This window comes from Phocoena sinus, chromosome 5, assembly GCF_008692025.1.
Source record: "Phocoena sinus isolate mPhoSin1 chromosome 5, mPhoSin1.pri, whole genome shotgun sequence".
Taxonomy (NCBI): Eukaryota; Metazoa; Chordata; class Mammalia; order Artiodactyla; family Phocoenidae; genus Phocoena; species Phocoena sinus.
The window spans coordinates 73118347-73142634 of record NC_045767.1 but is presented as its reverse complement, the minus strand read 5'-3'; the positions used below and the strand labels follow the sequence as shown (position 1 = coordinate 73142634).

At 42.8% G+C, this 24288-nt stretch overlaps 2 protein-coding genes across 10 annotated transcripts in view; one reads left to right on the top strand and one right to left on the bottom strand.

Annotated features, from left to right (window-relative positions):
- DCUN1D4 (defective in cullin neddylation 1 domain containing 4) overlaps positions 1 to 21960 on the bottom strand; it is a 66934-nt gene extending 44974 nt beyond the window's left edge. The window contains exons 1-4 of one of the 9 annotated variants that reach the window (XM_032632968.1): positions 21792 to 21960; positions 9811 to 9929; positions 4866 to 4936; positions 4651 to 4690 (exon numbers count right to left, since the gene is read on the bottom strand). Coding sequence is in view for 2 of the 9 variants with exons in the window: in XM_032632966.1 (XP_032488857.1) it covers positions 4651 to 4690; positions 4866 to 4936; positions 21792 to 21816 (136 nt within the window). In the remaining 7 variants the exon portion in view is untranslated. Of the gene's footprint in view, positions 1 to 4650; positions 4691 to 4865; positions 4937 to 9810; positions 9930 to 16290; positions 16330 to 21017; positions 21050 to 21312; positions 21496 to 21791 lie in introns of those variants that run through there. The other 8 variants (XM_032632969.1, XM_032632976.1, XM_032632966.1 and 5 more) reach the window with 8 other exon arrangements.
- A 1687-nt stretch (positions 21961 to 23647) lies between these two features.
- On the top strand, positions 23648 to 23978 carry LOC116754643 (N-alpha-acetyltransferase 50-like). The gene has a single exon (XM_032633472.1). The coding sequence runs from the start codon at positions 23691 to 23693 to the stop codon at positions 23976 to 23978; it is 288 nt and encodes a 95-aa protein (XP_032489363.1). The 5' UTR covers positions 23648 to 23690.
- The last annotated feature ends 310 nt before the right edge of the window (positions 23979 to 24288 follow it).

Here is a 24288-nt window from a genome sequence, read left to right as displayed (position 1 = left end):
AGATTTTCTTTCCCATTTGTCAGTTAAGAAAAGCACTTGATTCTAAGTTTCCTGGCAGGTCGGATTTTTTTTAAACACAAATATTCTAGAATGTCTGCTTCTTAAAATAACTCTGTGATGTCTTTTTATAATAAAAACACTTAAACCTAAATGAATGTTTTACAAATTTGTATTTACTCGATCATTAAATTTAGACTTTACTGCTTTAGAACTTATATCACTTTATCTACCTTAATTAAACTTTATTTTTAGAGTAAAAAGAAAATTCAGTAAGCAAATACTGTAAACAACAATGTTATGGAATGTTTATGTTTCAAAGAAGCTTTAGCTATTTTAACCTGCTACAAGTATCTACTTAGGTATAAACGATCTGACATTACAGGTAGGGGCAAAATATTAAGGCTGAAGTTTTAAATTAGTAACTACAAATCACTTTCAAATTTATCTTCACAAATCTGAGAGGTATTATTATCACCCCAATTCTACAGATATTATTACCACCCCAATTCTACAGATAAGACAACGGGCCAATAAGTGGAGCACCTGAAAGTTCCTATTCAATAAATAGTTAACAAATTAAAGCGACTTAACCCATAAACTGATTTGAAATGATCAGAGCTGCAAGTTTTCGATATTTGCCAATCACCCAAGAAAAAACAGTGATGAAAAAGATTTTAAGGATCCATCTTAAATCTCATTAGAAACGTCTGGCAGGTACTTATGAAAGAGAAAAGGCCTTTTTATTATAATAATAAAGAAGTAGGAAGAGGAAGAGATGAATAATCTCAACTAGTAATCCCAAACTATGGTTCAGGCTCCTTCACATTATCGTGATAGATATTCTGGTGTTCAGTCTATAATATTTCTACATTGTGACAGTGACTCTGAAATTGCCTCTCCCATCGTTAGAAGCTCTTTCTTGATGCTGAAGTGTTTAAATGATCCTTAGGAAGGCAATAAAAACTGTTTCTATTTTTTAACCAAAGGTTATGATTTGAGTTCAGGGTCATTTCTTTTTGGTTCAATTTTTAAGAGGAACAAATAAATTATTCTGTTAACTGACCATATTTTCAAATAAATCAGGAGGTCAATGAATATAGCTATTCTTCTTACGTTAAAGAACTAGAAAATACCGCCAACATTTTTAACATATCTATTCCAATATTTGGTCCCAGAAAAATCAATTTTAAAGAGCAATTTAAGTTCACCTGGATCAAACCAAAGGCCTTTTAATGCCTATGCAGCTGGCTGTTTTGATAATAATTTAACTAACCATGTTATTCTTAATAAATGGTATCTAAATCACTGCTCCACTGTTCTGTTTTGTTTTGTTTTTTAATTTAATCTTCCTGCTGTGGGCCTCAAGTGAAAAAAGGTCCTGTTCAGGATTCATTTTTTTGTAAGACATATTAAATTGTGTGCCCAGTTTCTAGTCGTCCTCAAAGAGGTTTATACAATTAGAGAATTTTTCTGACTTTTCCAAACTTAGTATAAATGCATGTTCCAATACAAAAATCTCACTGTCTAATTTTCATTATAATGAGTTTGTTGTATCATATAGCCTTGACTCACTTAATAACATTTTACATAACATTTTACATGTTCATTCCGCCATTTCAATACTTTTCATATAGCCATTTCACCTCACTTTTCACTGAATAATGTCACAAAGGTATAGTAATTTAAGTTGGTAAATAGGATGCATTTTAAGCCTCTTACCAGTACCTAAATATTTTATTTCATTTTCTTGAACAGAGCATTGAACTACTTGCTTGCTTCAGTAAAACTAGTAGTGTCCAAATGCGCAATTTTTATCCTACTATTTAAGACCAAAAAATTTCCTTTCCTTTCTCGCTAAACAGTACTGACTTTTGACATCTATCATCCTCCATCATTTTTTGGGGTCCTCTCTGGTTTTTTAAATTCACTCCTAGTATTTTGTGCTGCTTCTCCAATTTTAACATACACACTCTCTCTCCTTTTTCTTTTTTTCTTTCTTCTTTTTCTGGTGGAAGACTGAAAGCACCAAAGAAAACTGTTAAAGGAAACAGAGCAGGAAGATACAGGCCTCTTTTGCACTTAGTTTGGCTCTTCCATATACAGTTGTTATAGAAATGGCTCAGACTACTGATGGGCCAAGAAATTCAAAGAGGCACTACAAAGAGGCACTATAGTGATTAACTTTCTCAGGTTTCCAAACACTACGGATTTTATGTTTCTTAATTTTTAAAGTATACTCTGTCAGGTATGGTAATCACAAGTGATGCTATAACCAGATGGGGAAATGGACCACTCTGAGAAATTACTAATGTTAATTGACATTGACTGGCACGTATGAGGTACCAGGCACTGCACCAGCAAGTCATATACCAAATATCAGGCACATCTACTGTCCCCAAGGGCGAAAGAGGAGGCATGAGGCCAAACACACTCTCCTCTTTCGTTTTCCTTAATTATAGCTTATAGTTATTAAATTGCCACATTCAGGTTAAATATTTAAATGTGAAATTACCACGGTAACAATACTCATTCAAATCCAAAGTTCAACTTTAACTACAGAATGTACAAGACTCAGCACTTAGATGTTTTATTACCTTAGCCAAGGGAAAGACAACTTAAAGGCTTTACAAACACAAAATTCAGTTTTAAAAAATCAAAACTACACTAACTCTTAAGTTTAAAAAATCTCTGATGTCTACCAATATATTGTTCCAGAGTAGTAGAGAGAAATGTGTGTTTTTTTTAACTTTTAAAACTGGCCCTGAAAATTAGCTAAAAGTTAAACACACTTAAATGTGTATCAATAGAAACATATTATGATATATCCATAAAACAGAAAATCATGCAGTCATTGAAAAATAAAGCTTTATAAATGTGCTGCAATGAAAAGATCTCCAAGATATACTGAGTAACAAAAACAAGAGGCACATACAAAGGTATACTTGTATTTGGGGAAAAACATGTATCATCGTCATTTGGGAAACAAATACAAGAATATAAGAGTTATCTCTGGAGAGTCAAGGGTGTAGTACTAGTGGGGATGGGAGCCAGGGCTCATAAAATGGGCCAGCAACCTTCGCTTCTTTACACCTTTCTGACATTTCTTTTAAAACCATGTGCATACACTGCTTCTAAAATTAAGGAGCTATAATCAATCAATAAATAAAATTATTAAGCAAACTGTTTTTGACTGCCTTGAGTTGACCTATATTTACTAAAACAGAAAGATCAGGTGAAGGGACCCTCCGTGGCCTGGCCTTCTAGAATACATTCCCCCTTCTCTCATTCCTTCCTCTGGAAGAAGGAATGTCTGATCTAACTGGTGATTGGGGCAGGGAGGAACTGAGCAGAGGGGCCCAGCCCCTTCTGAACTCGCTTTCAGATCAACCTGCCAGCAGAAGCTGATACCCTTCCACCATAAGTGGTGGGTTAGAGAGGGGCCGGGAGGTGTGCTGTGCTTAACTAGCTGTGGCAGTGATTGCGTGTAAGGCTATCTAATTAAGTTGAAATACTGAAAAGCCTCTGCATTTTTGTTGCTCTTCTAAGCTGTGCTTTCCAACACAACTGTTACTTCAATCTCCACCTTGTGCCTAATTTTCAATTGATCCTGAACCAGTCTGGAGGGGAAGGGTGGGGAGAGTTCTAAATCCCAACAACCTCCAAGATACACCATGAAGTTAAAAAATTAAATGAAAAAAGAATGATGCTATATAGTATGTAGAGTATGAGCTCATCAATGATAAATTTAAAAAAAGACACTACTATAAAAATATATGCAGGTTCAAAAATGTCTGAAAGAACAAACGTTAAGCGGCAAACTGGGGGAAGGCTGGACTGGGAGACGTGAAGGAGGATTGTGGCTTTTTACTTCATTTGCTTCTGTGCTATTCATAATTCTCTAACAATCATGTATTACTGTGGTAATTTTCAAAAACTTTAAAATATATTTTAATCATTTTTGCTGGAAGTTTTCATAACTACAGATCAAGTGCAAGTTTCTGAACTTTATGATCATTACAGTTTAGAGAAGTGGTTCTCAAGGTGTGGTCTCCAGACCAGCTGCATCAGCATCTTCTGGGAGCTGGTTAGAAATGCAAACTCTAGGGCCCCGCCCCGAACCTACGGAATCAACAACTCTGGGGGTGGAGCCCAGCAATCCATTGGAACTACCCCCACCTCCGTGATTATAATGCCAGCTACAGTTTGAGAACCACAGGGCTAGAGAACTGTTTACAATTATCAACTTTCAGTTTTCCCATTCATAAATCCTCAAGACCTATACAACACATACACACACAAGCCCCTACCGACCTATCAACTCATTTTACATCTCAAGTCAACAAATATTTATGCAATACCTTCCAAACTGCACAAGTGTAGCAACTTTTTAGTATAAACTAAACACTTCAGTAGAGAAATGATTATTTTGAAACCACTGGGGAGACTCCCCAGCCCCTTTAAAGGAACCGAAGTAGTCTGTAAACCAGAGCCCTAGAACAGATTTCCTCCAGGGAAGGAGCTGTGAGATGGCTACCTCCATACACCCTGAAGAACAATCCTCAACCAAGTAACAACTTGCTAGTGGAATGCATTATAACTTTATATTAGGAAGTTTATTTAAAATTAAGGAGTGTTAGCATTTATAGATACCTGTTTGGTGATCGTCTTGGCCAACGTCTTCTGTTAGATTCTGCAAGAAATATGTTCATCATTACCAAGAAATCACATACCATACAGCAAGCTTTAAAATTCAATATTTTCATAAACAGCTGATATCTTAATATCCATAATCTAAATTTTATCAAATTCACTTAAAACTACTACTTTAAACGGCTGGTAGTTTTGTCTTTAAAAGATTGACTTACTAGCTTATTAAGGGTGTGGTAGATCTTATGAATATTTGCCAGTGTTGAGAGATGAGAGTTCAGCTGAAAGTCTTTAAAAGAAAAGGGGAAAATTCAGTGTCATTTACTTCTCATATTGCAAAAAGACTATTAAAAAAGAAAGCTCAGAAGTGAAGATAAACAAATGTTTTGATACAACTGAATTCTATCTCCATTAATTTGATACTTATTAAATAAGATACAACATGCAACTACCAACCTATCTGCTAGAAATAAAGTCTGACAATTAAATTCCCAACCACATGTTAAAGTTCATGACATTTTCATGTGAATTGTAAGGTAAAACAAACATACTTCAGTAGTTATAATAGCCTATCAGCAATAAACTTGAGCTTAAAAGAAAAATATCAATAATGCTAGCAAATTAAACAAGTCACAAAAATAGAAGACAGATTCCAAATGAAACTTCTTCACTTTCTCTTTCTCTTCCCCAGAATTACTAGCACAATATCAAGCTCCTGGCAAGAAAATAATAGGAAAGCATCTCAACCATTCGGCATTTCTTACAATATACTTATTTTGTTGGCTCTTATATAACATAGAGCAGAAATGGAATCTAAGCCCCTCCCCTTCCTAATTTAACAAACACAGACAGATCAAAGGACTATCCTGAAAGCTCCCAGTCTGAAAGGCCAGGGCTCTGGGATGTAGTCTATAGTTACCTGCATGGCAACAGTAAAATGTGCCACAGAACCAGAAACACAGAGGCAGAACTCACACTCACAGAGAAACATGGCCAAATCAAAGACTGTCTCCACATGCCATCTCTAATAACTGCACAATGAATCATACACACAAGACGAATTAAGTTGCTCCATCATACAATCCTGCACAACATAAAACTTTAAGTTAAACTGTTAGGCTTTTGAATCTCCAATTTCAAATGTTTTTTATCAAGTTAAGTATGCTTGCCTACATATTAGGCTATGCGAATATGGGTTAAAAGTCTCTGAATAATTTCATATTTGAACAAGCAATAGAAGTATTTTCATAAAATATCAAGATTTACAGTAGTTCCTTTTCTTTACTATCATAAAGACTAGTAAAGGTTAGTCTGAAAATAACCTTGAAAAGATACTGTAACTTTCCAAGTTATGCCATTCGGATAAAAAAGAAAATAATCTCCCTTCACTGGAATTTTATGTGGGACACATATCAGATGCAAAGCGCGGACACTACAACACGAATTGTCTCTGCTGGGGCTGGACTCTCTGGGCTGCTGCTCCGAATCTGGAAAGCAAGCAGACTTGTCAGCATTTAGAAAGCTTCACTCTCTTTTCTAAATTGTGCCAGGAATCCAGGTCTAGGCTGGCCTGGAGGGCAGAGGGGCCAGCAGGCAGCGGAGACCCTAGCATGCACACGCCGCTGCCGGGAGCAGCGGGCTGCACGAGTACATGCGCACATGCACGGCTCTGACACACGCACGCCGCAGGCACAGCCACCAAGAATGGTCCAAAGAATCAGAGTTCTTGGCTGAGAGGCAACCAGAGCAGGGCCTCAAATATAGACATGTGTTAACTATTCTGCATTATTAATTATTTGGCATCTGAATGGTTTAGCCATATTTAAGGTAAATGATGACATAACGTGCACAGACCTTGATTTTCCATCTTAATTAGTGCGACTGCACAGAAAAGGATTAAAAACCATTTGGGGTATCTGAGTGTCTATATGTGTGTGTATTTATTTACTTATGCTTCTATTAAAGCTGTGTAGGGGGCTCTACAACTAGAAGCAACAGCCTCCTCCTGACCTGCAAAGGCTTTGGGGAGCTTAATCTTACACTGCCCCCCTCCCCTGGCACCTACGACCAAGCCATAAACCCCCTTTTTGTACTCTCTCAATTTAAAATTTGGAAGACAAATGATATACTACATTAACCTCCTGAAATATTAATTAAGCTCCTGGGCCCTCCAAAAAAACAAAACCAGAAAACTTAAGGGTCTAGATTCTCTCTCACTGAGGCCACACAGAAAGGGCTTGCCAAAGATCACTGCAGCAATGAGGTCTCCAGAACTCATGCCATACCACCCTGATGTTAATTCAACTGTCAAGATTCACACAGGAGAATCTAAACAAAACTGCTAAATCCTTCTATATACATGCACGCGCGCGCACACACACACACACACACACACACACACACACACACACACACACACACACGGTTTCTGCCAAAACACCACTCACTGAGCTTTACAACCTGACTCTGGAGTCTAACAGTCAATTTGAATCTCAGGCCTACCAGTTATTTAAGCTAAATTTCAACGTCCTCAGTTGTGAAGTGAGATTACAATGCCTAGATGTGGCAGACAGCCAATGTAATGCCTGGATCACAGTGAGTGCCGAATAAAAGACATCAATTATCACACTATTCGATTATACCATTTTCCACACCACACAGCTATCTACAATGGTTTCTACTTTCTGTAGGTCCAAGTCAAGCCCCACATCAAAGATCTCAAAGTTGGAGCTCCCTCTGTGACTGAGGCATGTGGCCTGATACATCTCTACTGTGTATGATGGCATTTCTATCTATATTCATATACCACCAACTGACGTTCATAATGATGGTGGAAAAAAATATACAAAAGCATTTAAGATCAGGTTCTATACATGAAGCTTCACTTTACAGATAACACAAGCAACAAGGTTCATTTCACAAGTCACATAATATATGTCAGCAATTCTCTATTTCCATATCCAGCGTCTACTACCATAACCACCTTATCATCGCTTCACCAAAAAGAAAGGGAAAAAGAAAAGGAACAGCAGCATGAACAGAATAGTTCTTTCAAGTTTCACCAAGGTAAGAAGCTGGGGAGTAGACATAAATTCAGGAAAAAAAGACCAAAATGGCATTAAAAGATAAACCCACAAAGGTTAACACATATTGAATTTACGGTTCATCTGTTCAGTGCTCAGGGCAAGTAAGAGACCTTGAAATCTAAAATAGATTTCACATCCTTTAGGAATAGATGTTAAGGATAAAAATCAAATGCTTTACAGAGAACATATTTAGGAAAGTACTAACTCATTCATAAAATCTCCTTCCGCTCATATTTTAATTCCAAAGTATAAATGCTTGGTTAAGTCAACTTTAGTCCATGATCAAAAGGCCCTCCACAGTAGTCCCTGGGTTTGACTCTCCTGTGTGACATGCGAACCCTACATTCTGTATTAAAAGCGACAAATGGCTCTGCAGAAAGGCATAGCCTGCTTGATAAATGGTCTGCCTAAATTATCTTCTGGGCATTCTTAAAAATGATCAACAAATGCTGACTGGGCATAAAGTTTCTGGGGGTTTTTTTTTTGGTTGGTTGGTTTGGGTTTTTACATAATTACCATTTGCTGTGACCTACATAATGGAAGAAAGTGAACGCCAATGAGAGTCAAAATTCACTTCCCCCAAACTACTCTTGGTATAGAATCCCACAACATAGGCAGAGACATAAATATTAGGAATAAAACAATTATTGGTAAGTTCAGACAATGACCATCAACCAAAAGAATCAAATTTCAGAATTAACAGTCCTAAGAGGAGTTTACTTCCATAAGAGGGTCAGAAACAATTTAAATACATAAAAATCCAAACCTTTCTTTTATGACATAAATAGTCACTTGTTAAATATAGCTGGGAGGTGATCTTAATTACAACAGCAATGAAAAGCAATAATACACATAGGAATAAACTTAAACATGCAACAACCGAATGAAGAAACAATGAAAGTTTCCTGAAAGACAAAAATGTAGAGGTATTATATTCCTGGAATGGAAAGACCCAGTATTGTAAGGCGGTCACTTCACCCTTTACTAAAGTATTAATTAAATGCAGTCAAATTCCTATTCTCCCTGCCTCCCACTTCCCTACCCCAAAAAAGAGGTGGGGGAAAAGGAAGGGAGTCAGGCAATCAGAGTCAGACTGATTCTAAAGTTCATCTGAAAGGAACAAACGTGCTTGACTTGCCAAGAAATTGTTGAAAAAGAAGAACGAGGAAGAACTTGCCCTATCAGACAATACATAATATAAAGCAGAGGTTGGTAAATTCTCTGCAGAGGGCCAAATCTTAAATATTTTAGGCTTTGTGAGCCATCCAACCTCTGTTATAACTACCCTGCCATTGTAGCTCAAAAGCAGCCATAAACAACACACAAGCAAATGAGTGTGGCTGTGTTCCAATAAAACTTTATTTATAAAACTTTATTTATAAAAACTTGGTGGTGGGCCTGACTGGGGCCATGGGCTGTAGTTTGCCAATGCCTGGTATAGAGGTAATTATAATTATAATACAAATCAACGGAAGAGAGCTAATAAATATATGTCTGTATGTTTGTAAGTATGTATAAACACATAGAATTAATATGATTAACGGGCATTTCAAATCAATGTAATACTCTGGTTTCTCTTCAGATCGAATAAATCTTTTGCCTTTTTTTTTTAAACCAATGGGCAAGAGATAATTATTTAGCAAACTGAGGGGCAACCAACTACCATGTGGAACAAATTAATTTCAACCTCACCCAAAGCATGGAAGGGGAAGGCATCCAAAGCAAAAGAAAAGTCCTCTGTATCATGGACTCAGGGCTCTCTCTGCACATTCCGCCTCTACCCATGTACCCAATCTCGTCTCTTACTCATCTTCCCCTTGCTCACTCTTCTCAGTTGCAGTGAGCTTCCTGCTATTCTGTGAACACTCCAAACATGCTCCTACCTCAGGGCCTTTGCACGTGCTATTCTCGTTGCATTGAGCACTCTTTCCTCTAATAATAACATGGCTTGCTCTCACACTTAATCAGGTTGCCACTAAAATATCACCTTCTTACAGAACCTTGCCAGACCCAACAAACAGGACCCCTTCTTCACTATCAATTTACCATGCTTTACTTCTCTTTATGGCATTAGTACCTCGTCATATATGTCATATTTGTGTGTCATCTTCCTCTTGCATTAGAATGTAAGCTTCACAAAGGCCAGAACTTGCTTGCTCTTGTCCACTGCTGTATCCCTCGTACCTAAAGCAATACCTGGGAAACATCAGGTTCTCAATAAATACTCAAGGAATAAATGAATGCAGGTACAGAGGCATCAAGACTTAAATTCAGTATGTTCAGGGTATTTCAGTGCATTCACACCATTAGATCTTCATATATGAGAAGCAGCATGGTATCAGGAGACTCAAAAGGCAGGCAAGGTCAGAAAAAGGCAGCTCTGAATCCTGCTTGAGAGTTTAATCTCCCAAGGACTTGTATTTCCAATTGGACCATCAGAGGGTATGCAAATGTAACAGATAAACATGGCACATGCAAGCAGCATCAGTCCTACTCAAAGGTAATCCATGTACAAGTGTTTCACATGAAAACAAAAAAATGACTATGGCACAAAATTTGAAAGAAATTTCACCAGACCAAGTTACGCTCCCAGAATCCAGAGAGTCCTTAATTCTGCCATAGCAGAACGCTGGCGGAGAAGTCTGAGAAGCACTGCTGTGAGCCTGGGTGCCATTAAAGTGTTTTAATCAGTTTTTTAGATAAATTTCCCTACGGCGGGTGTGTGGCCTGGATTTAGAGCGGCCTTTCATGAAGACTACTGGAAGTGGCTGAGGTGGGAAATGATTAGGGTCTTAAGGTAGACTGTGGCAGCAAAAGTGGAGGGAAGACATCCTGAGTACAACGGGATTGCAGGACATCCACATTCAACTCACACAAATTCAACTCAATTGCTTGGCAAAATGAAGAGGGAGAGAGAAGAAAAGTCAATTGTCCCAGTAACTGCCCTCAAGGCTTCTCAAGCAGTCCAGGTGCCTCTACAGTGCAATCAGAGAGGAGAGTTCCGTCCCCACCCTCGCCTCGATCCCCAGCCTGCTGCAGCCAATCCATATCCACATCACAATCTCAGCATGGGCCAGAGGGGAGTTCAACTCATTCACTGCAAGCCCTGCAGCGTGAAGAAAAGATCAAGATCCAGGCTTTTCAAGGTCGAAAAGCTAGGTGAAAACTAAACGAAGCAAAGTAGCAGTGAGGAAGGTGTTAATATCATTCTCCTCATCAATAAATATTTGCTATTTATAAGGCACAAAGCCAAAAAGGTGAGCATGGAAAGGGGAAAACTGACAAGGAAAGGGAGCAGGTCATCACAGGTGACTCGGCACTTTCACGGAACACAAGATCTGAAGTTAAAACCAACCAAGCACACCACTGCTGCTGGCTTTTTCCTCCTAACTCTCACAGCACCTGTAGAAGCGGCTGGGAGAGAAGCCACCCGCCCAAGACAGGCAGCGTGCCACCTAGCACCCGTCATCCACTGCACAGCCTGTGCCTGCTGGTGGTGCCATCTCAACGGAGTCGGCCACTCCAGGACAGCCAGTCTGGCTGCTCTCCCACCGTGACAAGGTACACAGGGCCCTAGATTCACCCTCTTCACCCTACCCTACCCACGGAAGAACGGAGATCTGTCCACTCCATTGCTCAGAGTAAAAATCACCCTCTCATCTCACTAATGTCAGAAGAGGCCAGATTTACAGTAAAGAGTGCAGCTCTGGCCTCGGAAAGCCCTGGGTTAGAGTCCCTGCCCTGCGGCGTCCTAGCTGAGGGCCCTGCCTATAACCCAACCTCACTAGACCAGAACAGCAGGCCCCTTCTCACAAGGGCTTGTGAGGACTCCTGAGACAGTGTATGCCAAGCACTCAGCACAGTGCTGGCCCATACTGTGCACTAATGAAGGTTTATTATTTTAATCCCTATTATTATTCAACATAGAAGAGACTAAGACAGACTGAACCCAGAAGATCAAAGAGTAAAGACGGGCAGAAGGGATGACAAGAGGACAGGTCTTTAAAACTCTCACTTCAATAGCCAGTTGCCTGGACTTGAATGTACAACACTCCTTCTCAGCTTCCTGTTTAATTAAGAACAAGTAATCTGCGGTCTAATAATTTTGGGAATGGAATCTGTACAAAGAGATCTTAAAGGGGAAAAAGACTTAAACTCACCCTCAACTATAGGAAAAGGAAAGAGAATCATTTCAAAGATGTTACGCAAAAACTACATTAGTAGCTCTACTGAAAGATAAGCTTTCTGGCTTTTCTGCAATCTTGTTAGGTATCTCCTATATATAAAAATTATGTGTTTAAAAAGTGCTTAATACAAATGTCTGTTTAAAATAAAATCTAAGACTAAAAATGACTATTTCATTAGTGAGTAAAGAAAAAGTATGGAAATACTCTTCTTTGCCACAATCAGTTGCCCAGCGAGAATCCATTTTTAAACACCCACTGTCACTGTGAGATGGCAGAAATGAGGGGAAGAAGAGCAGTGGGAAAGGAGGAATTCATCCTACACCTTATTCTGTTGGGACCCATTCCAAGAAGAAAAGAACCAACTGCAAAACAAAGATAACAGTGACAAAATATGGAATTCCAATATACCTGCCAGGTTACCATAAGGATTAAATGAAAAGCACAGATAAAACAGTGAGTATTATTTCATAGGCAGTGGAGGGAACCTAAACCCCGGAGTCAGAATGCCTGAGTTAGAATCTCAGTTCACCACCTATCAGCTGTGTGACCTTGAGAAGGTTAGTTAACCTTTCTGTACCTCAGCTTCCTCATCTGGAAAGTGGGGATGATAACAGTACCTACATAACGTACTTCAGAGCGCTGTGGTGAGGATCACATGAGTTAACGCAGGCACCGCAGCTGGAGCAGCCCAAGAATAATCACTGCGTACAAACATGTGTCACTCCCTCCCCTCCCCATCCCACTTTGTTCCTCTTCTCTCCCCACGCCCCACCTCCTCTAACTTCTCTCTCTCCCCTCACTTCCTTTCCACTCAGTAAACCCTCCCTGGTGCCTCTTTTCAGCCCTTCCCACGTGGCTCCTGACCATCCCTCCACCTCGCCTCCCTTCGCTCTGGCCTATCCAACACCCATGCTATTGCCAGGCTGGTTCCCTCTGCTTGGAAAGCACCCTCCCACCTCACCCCTCAGGCACACACCCATCTTTGTCTTCACATAATAAAACTTCAAAAGCTAAACCCACATGACAATAGCTAACCCTTCCCTGAAGTATAATTTTAATGAAGTATAATTTTAATGACTCCCTATTTGTTCCCAAAGCACCCTAGGCATCCAGATAACCTTGCCCTGCCCCATACTTCAACTGTGCAGGACCTCTCTGCATCCACCACTAAGCCTGCTGGAAGGAAGCTCCTTAAACACGAGGACCAGGCTCAGTCATGCTGTTACAGCAGCACCCAGCAGCAAGAAAAGGTTTGGTGAGTGACTAAGTGAGGGAACGCTTCACTTGCTTCTTTTCTTTCTTATAACCTGTTTTCCTCTCAAGGGTCTCCTTTTAAAGGCTAATGAAGGAATTGTCATTACACAGTAATCATTAGAAAAGGGCCAAGCGTTTCTCTAAATACTTTGTGTTCTATCTAATTCAATGCTCAGGATCACTTCTGATCTTGCCTCCTACTTCTTTCTCTCTGCCCAGTCCCCAACTCTACTCCTAGCACACCAGCCTCTTTGCTGTTCCTCATTTACAGCCTTGCTCCCCTCCTCAGTCTCCGAATTTGTGTCCCCTCTCCCTGGAATGCCCCCTCACCTCCACCAGGGCTTGCCCGACAACCCTCTTAGTGAGGCCTTCCCTGACCGAGCCTCGTACAATTACAACGTCCCTGCTCTTGCTCCTCTGCCCCCTGCACACACAGGGGCACCTGTGCACTGCCCTTCCCTGCTTGAGTTTTCTCAAATGAACTGCTCACCATCTGACATACTACATGATTTACCTGCTTGTTATCTGCATCTTCCCCCACACTGGAAGGGGAACTTCATGACAGATGAAGAAGACGGCCTGGTACCTAGTAGGTGTTCAATAAACACTGTTGACTGAACAACTCCATACCATACAGGAGGTATTCTTTATGCATGAGGAATCTGAAGCTTATACAGAGTAGTTCAGTAATTTATCCACGGTCACACAACTGACAGAGGCAGAACCCAGATCCAGGGCCCACGCTTAACTACTATGCTTTCCTGCCTCTCAGCCTGACCCAGATAACAATTAAAAGAAATCGTGGTATCCAAGGAGCAAATCCTAGCATTGTATGCCTTTGGCCCACAGAGAAGCAAGAAAAGCCATCCACCAGAAAATCTTTCAAGGGAACAAGTCATCTAATTCAAGACCATTCTATGTGGTAAAGTATTAATTACCAGATTTATAATTTATACAGCACTGATAGTTTTTTGTTTTTTTGTTTTTTTTTTGATAGTTTTTCTTTGGATTTAACAGTTCAGTAAAAAGACAGAGAGAGATTATTACACCTTTTTATACTGTACTATCCCCATGAACAGCAAAATGACAAATCTTCAACTAACACGGAGGAGGCCTAAGATGATATATATTAAATGCCAAAAATTGTGGTGGGGGACTTCCCTGGCGGTCCAGGGGTTGAGACTTCACCTCCCAATGCAGGGGGTGCGGGTTCGATCCCTGGTTGGGGAGCTAAGATCCCACATGCCTCTGTGGCCAAAAAACCAAAACATAAAACAGAGGCAATACTGTAACAAATTCCATAAAGACTTTAAAAAAAAATGGTCCACATCAAAAAAAATCTTTAAAAAAACTGTGGTGGGAGGTAGAGAAGTACAGACTGCAAGGGGATACAAGGGAACTTTAAGGGGTTATGAAACCATTCTATATCTTAATTATAGTAGTGGTTACACGCACACGTATTTATCAAATGGGTACAGTTTTATAGAATGTAAATTATACTCAATAAAGTCAATTAAAAAGCAATTAAGACTGTCAGATATAATTTTGGATAAACAAAATAAATATTCTACCAATATTATTTCCATACCTAATATTCTCAAGAATTTTGGGGAGGGGGTGGGGGGACAAAGATGGAATCAGGCACAGACAGCAGTAAGAGCTCCATGGAGTGTGATCGGTGGGGTGACTGATGCGTGCCTCAGAGTCCTGCCTGACCACTGGCAAAGGCAGCTCCGACTGACACTGCCTGTGTCCTCCTATAACCTTTTGGGTCACCTCGAGCCAGTACTCTTGGACTCTGAACAGAGACCAACCAGGGTGGAAAGGCAGACCACTGCTCTTCTCCACAAGGGCCTCGGCCAAGTACCAACCCATGACGGGTCTGGATGTTGGATTTGTCCGAATTCTTAGTTGTGCGCATCAGAAACCAACTAGCTATATGAACAGCAGGTTTTTTTTTAAAGGTTATTGGGTAGTTCACAGAACCTCTAGGAAAACCAGAGGACCAAGCACATCAGCTGTACAACCAAAACAATGCCTAAGGGCATACTGCAGAGTGCACCACTGACACAGCCTGGACCTGCCTGGACTGCAGCTCCCACGGCCTCTAGAAACAGCGGTCACCACTGTCCATCCTCTTTAAATGGCCCCCAGGCACTTCCAGTTTCTTCCCATGTCTTGCCTTCAGCTTCAGATTCACACCCTGGTGTGGGTGTATCTGGGCAGCTCTGCCTTTGATGGTAAGAATTCCCCAATCAGAGGAAGAGCCTGGGCCCCGAAGACTGGCAAAGGCCATCATGGACACAGACGGATGACACACCATCTCTGCAAGTACTACTGATACAGCCAGCAAGTAATGAAAGGTTTTCAAAAAATATTCACAAGGAAAATATCTTTAAAGATGGAACTAAAAAAAATCATACCCAGAGGTAATGTTATTTGGGGAGGGTGGGGATCTTCCTCTGCATCATTTAGTGTTTTACTCAATATATTAATTAGTAGTCTCAAAAACTACAAGCCTACCTTCCTAGATGGAAAATAACTCATTAACGGCATCTTCTGATTAAAAGAAAAACAATTAAAATCTAAAGCAGCAGTCACTTTGTCTACTAGAATACTGAACATGATAGAAAAAAGATCCTTAGATCTGAAACAGTCATGCAACAATTGCTAAAATATATGATTCTATTTAAAATTTCAATACTTTTTCTATTTAAAACATAAGCCACAAATTATAGCCTCTTTTATAGCCACAAATATTTTTAAATGTACATTCTACTTAACAGAATAACTCTCAAGAGGTACTTCTCCTAACTTGAATCTCAGAATAAGAAAAAAGAATAAGCTGTGAAAAGCTATTAACTCTAATTTAAGCTGACCACCTACGAAGAGATGTTAGCATTAACATCAGAGGCTCAGAAACTTCACCTCCAACTAACATAGTTCACTTTCTAAAGAAAGCAAGCCTTTAGTGAGCCTCAATGTATTGTTAACATTAAGAAATAAGCCCTTTGGACCAGAATCTGGTCATAAAACAAGAAGAGGGGAAAAACAGACACATCCAGGCCGTCCAAGCCCTGCCCAAGCCTTCCCCACCTCGGCGGCCTGTTACACACCAGGTCAGAAGCAGACGCGCGTACTGTCACACGCACGCTCTCGGGCCCCTCAGCATATCACCAGCACTCCACTCCCTGAGAAATGCTCCATGCCACAGACATTCTTCAAAACTGGTATCTGCATGTATTTAAACATATTTATTACTTAAATTGGTTTGTACAGGACAACTTTGTCAAAAAAGGGCATAGAATGAATAAGCATAAGTTTGTATGCCCGGAAGATAAATCTAAAGACAATGAAAGACACCTCGGAAGCATGCAGGATAGCAGGAGGAAACATTAAAATTTTCCAGATAATTCACCAACTGCTCAAGAGTTAACCATTTAAGTTCAATTCATTACATATTTGAGGTCCTAAGCGAGGCATTCTGCTGGACCATAAAGTGGTTACTAAGTAAGACACAGTCCCAGATCTCAGGGGGCTTATCATCTAATTGGGGAGGGGACAAATAAGTGAACAAGCAGCTACTGTTAAATAAGATAAAACTGAGAACAGAAGTAAACAGTCTTTGGAGATTCAATGGAAGGAGAGAGCCTTCTAGAGAGGGAACAAGGAACACAGAACTCCCACTGAAGTAGCACTGAAGGCAGTGGGGAGGGAGCAGTGCTGGGGGAATTCAAAACTGAGCTTAAACTACAGAACAGGTTCAACCCCAGCTTCTGAGGAGTCTTATTTCAGTAAGCAACTAGGAGCCTCTGAGGTTTTGGGGTAGGGGGATCGTAAGGACAAAGATATTCAACTGCTGATGGAGAGGATAAAAAGGAGGCTGAGCCTGGCAAAAGGATTACTGGTTATTACAATATAAGAAAGAATGGATCAGACCTAGGGCAATGGCAATAGGTATGGAAAAGAAAGGACAGGCATGGGAAGAGATACAGCCTCTCTCTCGCTACTGACCAGGGAAAGAGGATGAGAAATGTCTAAGCTTCCAGCTTGGGTTATTAAATGAACTGCAGTTTCATTAACCAAATGAATAAAATTAATTGGTCTTGTTTTCCTCTTTATTTTGGCTACTAGGAAGCTCAGAACCAAATATATGGCCCATTTCTAACATACAGCAAGCATTTATGTGTAGCCTGTAAATCTGTATTTTCTTTCTCTCGACAGAATTTTATCTATATTTAGTAAGTCACCTCTATTTTAGAATGAAACAGAAAATAAATCAACAGATTAAAAAACTGAGTCCAAGCCAGAGACAACTGGACAAAGTAGCTGATTCAGGGAAATAACTGCAGGCTACTAACCCAGAGCATTCTCCTCACCCTTCTTCCACCCTAGCAAAGTCCACATCCCACAACAGAAGCTGAAAATGCCAGACTTTCACTTTCTCCACCTCCCTCACAACTAGCAGTGGCATGAGGTCAATTCTACCCAGTGAGACTAAAGAGGAAGTCACCAAGGTGAGAAAAAGACTCCACTCTGTTAAGAGGGAACTGTAAGGATGGTCCTTCCCTCCTTTTCTTACATAGGCATGATGTCTGGTGCTGCAGCAACCATACTGCAAACATGAGGCAATGAGCCTGAGGCTCTTGATAAACCAAATACTAAGAGAGGAAAAAAGTATACAAAGAGCCTAGATTCTTAAGACATCATTAGGACTCTGCACCAGCCTTAGAACCATCTATCACTAAACTTCTTGCTAACAATAATAAGTTCTACTACTTAAGCCATGTTTGATTGAGTATTGTTATTTGCCAGAGGCATCCTAACTGATACAACAAAAGTCATTATGAGGTCAGTTTCTAAAACCATGATTTTTACACTGCTGACTAAGCAAGATTGTTATTATCGAGATGAGAAAAATGCAAGCATATATTATTGTCAGGAAGCAAGCAATAAGCTAATAAGAGCTTCTGGGAGCAGTTAAAGATGAAAAGAGAAAAGGATATAATGATAAAAAATATTTGAAAAAATGTGATCAAGTGTTAATAGGGGTAATTCCTGGAGGCAAGAACTGAGGAAGAAAAGAGTACAAGTACAGAAATCCTCTGAAGTGGAGAAAATGAGGGGCTTTCTTTCCTGGCAACGTTATTGACAAGATAACCTGAAAATTCTTACCAGTACAGATCCTCCTCCACTTACCCTGAGTAAGACCACTGCAAACTGAAAATATCCTAGGTCGAAAATGCATTTAATATGCCTAACCTACAGATAACCGCTTAGCCTACCCTATCTTAAACATGATCAGAACTCTTATTACCTTAGCATACACTTGGGTAAAATCATCTCACTCAAAGCCTATTTTATAATAAAATGTTGAATATCTCAGGTAATTTATTGAAAACTGTATTGAAAGTGAAAAACAGGAGGGTTGTCTGGGTACAAATTGGTAATAAGCGTATTGTGTCTGACGGAATGCCGCCTGCTGCCCAGCATCAAGAGAGTTACCATACATCACCAGTCTGGGAAAAGATCAAAATCCAAAATTCGAGGTACAGCTTTTATCAAATGCATATTGCTTTAGCACCAGTGTGAAGTCGAACCATCATTAAGTTGGAACCATCTGTTTAAAACAGTCAAAAAATTTTGTTCATAAGAAAACACAGAACCTCCCCAAAGGCCAAAAATCAAAGAGGAACCTAAAAACCAGAGCAGAAAGTATAAGGTGATTATGTACAGGAACCCAGGGTTTGGGGCTGGGGGAGAGGGAGTGTCATGTGTGTGTATAGGGCACCTGCCCTTTGGGATGAAATTGAAAAAAAAGAAAAGGGAAAAAAATGACTAGCCTAATATTTTCTTTAAAAACACCATCTTGTACAGCTCTTGTTTTCAACCTCATACACTTCACCCTTTACAAGAGCAAATTCCAGTGATACATGCACATTAAAACAAACAAACAAACATGACCATGTTACATATCACAAAGGATTTCCTGGGTATTTCACCATAAGCTTAAGTAAAATATAAAATAGATATAAATCTTTTCCTGATAAAATCACACAAGTACTCAAGTTCAGTTCATTTGTAACCATACCAGTTTCCAAATCTTTGGACTTCTTGGTAAAATTTTTATCATTAGGGTCATCATAATACTCTTCTAGTGACCATGCTACCAACAGTTTCAAAATACCCTATACAACACATAAAAATACTCTGTCATCTCTGAGTTAATCATTACAGGTTTTGGAGTCATCGCATATAAATGGTAAAGAAAACTTGGCAAAGGATGTGATGTTTGTAGAGTCTACAGTCTAAATGGATGGTTTCTAATATTAAAGAACAGAAACGAAAAAACATGGAAACCTCTTAAGGTCCTGCACTGAGTTTACCTTCCTCTAGTCTCATTTGCTTCCCATGCTTCTTTGAAAACTGAAGACATCAAATATTCCCTTCGCTCATCTTCACATTTTCACGCTGGCTTAAATGAATGGGACCATGTCCACCCTCAATTCCATTAAGCCGCCTCCAACAGTCATTCATTTCAAGCCCATCCTTTTTCCAAAAGTCCCCTTCTCCTTTGGCAATCCAAACAGCCCAAGAACTACAAACGCATAATTTATACTATCTTCACAAGGTTTACATGTGTCTCCACTGCATTCCCAGATTTGTCTAAGATGGAACATTTTAACCTAGTGTTTATATACACTGGATGCCACAAATATACACCATCCTAAACGCTGCTTTAGATTGTGTTGCATCTTGAACGTTTTTCCACAACCTATGGACTAGATGGTTCAAAACCAAGCATTTATTCTACAAGTAACGCCACCAAACGCAGAGGGAAATAATCAACTCGGGGATCAATAACCTAAGTGCGAAAGGACTGCGTCTGCCTTGGTTCTCTCCCCCGGCCGCTGACACAGGGAGAAGGTCCCAAGGGACAGGAGCACCGCCCTTCAACGCGCTCGAGTCCGCGGGGAATAAAGCACGAGTTAGCAGAGCTGGGAAGCTCTGAGGGGCGCGCTGCATTCTGGGACTCGTTTCCACAGTTACCCACGTGCACCCAACCCAACCGCGGCCCGGACTACAAGTCCCAGAATGCCGCAGGACTGCTTTTCCCCTTTCCGCGGGACTGCCTTTCGCCTCACACCCGGCGACTGGAGCCAGACCCTAAGGGAAACCCCTAAAGCGCCTTCTCCGCAAGGCTGGGAGAGGTCGCGACCCGCGGGCGCTGCGCGGGGCCTGTGGTCCGGCCCTCCCGACAGGGAAGCGGGTCCCGAGGCACCAGCCTCCACACCTGACGACCAGAAATTAGACAACTGCGTCACAGACTGCCAAATCCACGGACCGCCAGGGACCACCCTCCGCCCCACGCTCCTGGCCTCCAGGGCCGACCCCTCCGGCTCCCACCACGGAAAACCCGCAGCCCGCTCCCCTGCCCCGCCTCCCACTCCCGCAGCCAGAGCCCGCGCCAGCGCTGACCTCGCTTCCCGCCGCTCGGGGGAAACCGCGGCCAGCGCCAACCTCTGGGCACCTCCCCCGCCCCCTCCACCTCAGCCCCGCCCCCTCCTTTCCAAGCACCCCAAACCTCAGAGCTCCCCCTCAAGGAACCCGGCCCTAATCCGGGGGAGGATACAGCTCCCCCAAACGCGTAGTCTGACACCTTCCCCCCAGCCCCACGCGGACCGAATCTAGACAAGACAGTTTTACCCCTGCCCCGGCCCCTCCCAACCTCCCTTCCCTCCCAACCAGCTCTTCACCCCCACTGCACCTCCTCTACCCCTACCTCCAACCCGTCACCCCAAACCCTCCCCACCTTCTTCCTCTCCACTCCCAATTACCCTACCTTCCCAACACCTGCTCCATCCTATTACCCCGACGTCTGCCTCCTCTCACCACTCCCAGTTACCCCTCCACGCTTCTTAAGGCCCTACCGCCCGCCGGACTCCCCAACTATCCCATCACACCCCAATCCCTCCCACCATTCGCTTTCCCATTACATCAGCCCTCATCTCCTCGCCCGCCCTCCTGCCCCGCACGGCCGCTGCCCCCAATCCCCCACCCCATTGTTCCCCCCCCACACCCCCGCCATCCAGCCCTTCTTCCCATTGTCCCCGCCCCCGCGCTCCCCTAGCACTCACCCGCCTTTCTCACGGAGCCGCCCGCACCGCTCGGCCCCTAGGAAATCCTCACCCCTGCGCCCCGCTCGCTCGCTCCCTCTCTCTCCGCCGCCGCCGGTGCCAACCCCCAGCCCTGCTCGCTAGCGCCCACCGCCGCCTCCACCTCCATTCACCCGGGACACTCTGGTCCCGGCCCTTCATCGCACGTCCCGCCCCCCCTTCCCCCAACACTGAAATGGAGCCAGTCCCCACCCCCCTCACCTCCGCCCTCCCCCGGCAGGCCGGCCCCTTCCCCCCACGCCCGCCCCCGCCCCGCGCCGCCCGCAGCGTCACCGCCCGCCCTGGCCCCGGGAGGGGAAGGGGTGGCTCCCGGTTAGGGTCTCCCGGGTAGGGTCTCCCGGTGCGTTTTGGGACTGGAGGCGCAGAGCGGGGACTGTGGGAGATGAGCAGAGAGTGTTGGCAGCCGCCCGCTCCCGGCCGGCTAGCTCTCTGTTACTCACTGACAGCGGCGGCATCCGAGTGCATTTTCGGGTAGCTCACACCGCGCTCGCCGCCCAGGCTCCCGCGCTCGCCTCGCGGTCCCCCCACCGGCTCGCCGCACCTCGGCTGGGAGCTGAGGACCCGCCGCCAGGCACTCCCGACCCGCCCACCTCTCCTCCTCCACTGGCTGAACCTTGACTGTACGACCGCCCCTCCTCATCTCTCATTTGGCAAAGGGAGTGCGGAGAGCGCCGGTCTGGAGCTGGCAAAGAGGCCCCGCCCCCCGAGGTCCAATGTGATTGGTTCCGGCGCATCGTTCCCTAACGCCCCTGGCGGAGGCCACGTTCTGGGAGAGCAGGTTGGACCCGACCACTGTCACTCAGCCCCGGGGGTCCGAAAGCGCGTGTAGGGGCGAGGCTGGGGAATTGGTCCACCTTGACCCTGAAGCCCCGCCCTGAGCGGGCGGGATTGGTGGAGCTGTAGACCAACCGAGAAAGATGGGTTGGCGTCTGAAACAAAGCACGCGAAGTGTTTCCCGAAGAACCGAACAGGGGAAGAGCAGTTGGGGCGGCTTGCATCCCGCTGCACAGAGTAGGGGAATCAGCTCTTCCCTCGCGCCTGGCGCGACGCCTCGGAGTCTCCTGCTTGTCTCCACGCCTCCGAGCGGCACTCTGCAGGAGCCCAGTCCGCGCCGAACTTGGACTGGGACTTCTCTTGCTAGCCGTTTCGTACAGCTAGAAACTGGATAAAGCATCGCCGCGTCTTCATTTCCAGCAAACTCTCTGGTGAGGAACAAATTCTTTCTTGTGCAACAACCCATCCTCTCCTCGTTTTCGAAATGCACTTCTTTTCCAGAGACAGCACATTTCTTCCTCCTTCGTCACAAATGGGCTCTTCTAAAGGCTTCAAATGCTGCGTTGTCGGTGATACACAATGTGCGCTCCCCCAGACAGCGTGCAGGAAACCCAGGGCCACCCTCTGAGCTTCGGGCTCAGCCTGGCACGTCGGCGAGTCCAGGGGCCAAGTAACCAGCCCTCAAAGGACAATTAGCGTAAGCGCATAAGTCAGTAACGCCAAGAAACTGTCCAGAAAACAAAACTGGCTGTTATTTGGCAGAGGAAGGCGTTAATTTAGGTGACTTCTGACCATTTGAGTTTCCTAAGTCAAGAATTCGCACCATTTTCATGAGTTCCGACCAGTTTTTCTTAAGGCTTTCAAACCAACTCATCACACTCAACCATATTATTGTAGCGGAATGATATTTTGAGATATTAACGGAGGGCTGCCCCCCTCCTATCCCAGCCACAACACACAAACACCGCTTCTCTATATGCAGAAGCCCTGCGCCATCCTGCAGCGGGGCCAATCCACCCTCCTGCCTCAAAGGATGGATGACACTAAGAACGACCAGTAACAAAACAGTCGTTTTTGTTTTAGACTTATACAGCCAAGGCTTTTGACTTTCAGGGTTCTGAAATTTAAGTTTCAAATCAGGGCATAAATATTACTGCTAAAAGCAACAATATTTGAAAGAACAAGATGAAACCAGTTCCTCTGTCCCACACTACTCCCCTTGTAATATACTCCATCCCTCTTAATCCTTAATGTCTCATTAATAAGTTACATCCTTATAATTTTATATCTATCATGTTTCTGTCATTCAAACACTTATGGATCACTTCATCAAATCATAGATTCTCAGAATTGAACCTGATTTACCCACTTCAGGTTTAGTTCAGACAAGACAAAAATCTCATCTCATCATTGGTGACCTTTAACCTGACAGAGCGTCAGCTGGGCCCTGCAGAGGTGGGTAGGTGCCTCTGGACTCTGAAATACTTGCCTGTTTCAATGATATTGCAGTAGGTACAGTATGCTGAAGGGTGGATCATTCACAGAATCAGAAGATACTTTACATCATGACACTAGGATGTCCGGCACCATACCGAAGGCTAGGAATAGGAACTAAAATGTTAAATCATGTCTTAAACATCTGTGAAAAAGATGGCACTTTTGACAACATCTATCTGCATGTCCAGATCAGCAATGAGTCTGCAATTGACTTCTACAGAAAGTTTGGCTTTGAGATTATTGAGACAAAGAAGAACTACTATAAGAGGATAGAGTTCGCTGATGTTCATGTGCTGCAGAAAAACCTCAAAGTCCCTTCCGGCCAGAACACAGATGTGCAAAAGATAGACAACTGAACAAATTACGGATGAACTTTCTTGCACTTGCTTGTCGCCAAATAAAAGAGAAGCCCATTGATTCCCCCCTCCACCCCTCTCTTTTGAAAAAAACAAATTAGATCTTTTGGGGCAGATCTAATTGTCAGCATGTCTGTCCTTAGTCTGAGCAGAAAAACTGCTCCTGCATTCTTTACCCCATTTGTGTTTTCAACCTATTCTACATCTAGGAAACATTTATAGTTTATACAAGTTTATAATATTTTGCATATGTAATATTTGTATGGCTTTTTACGGCTTATCATGGTACTTCAAGGGCTGAGACATATTA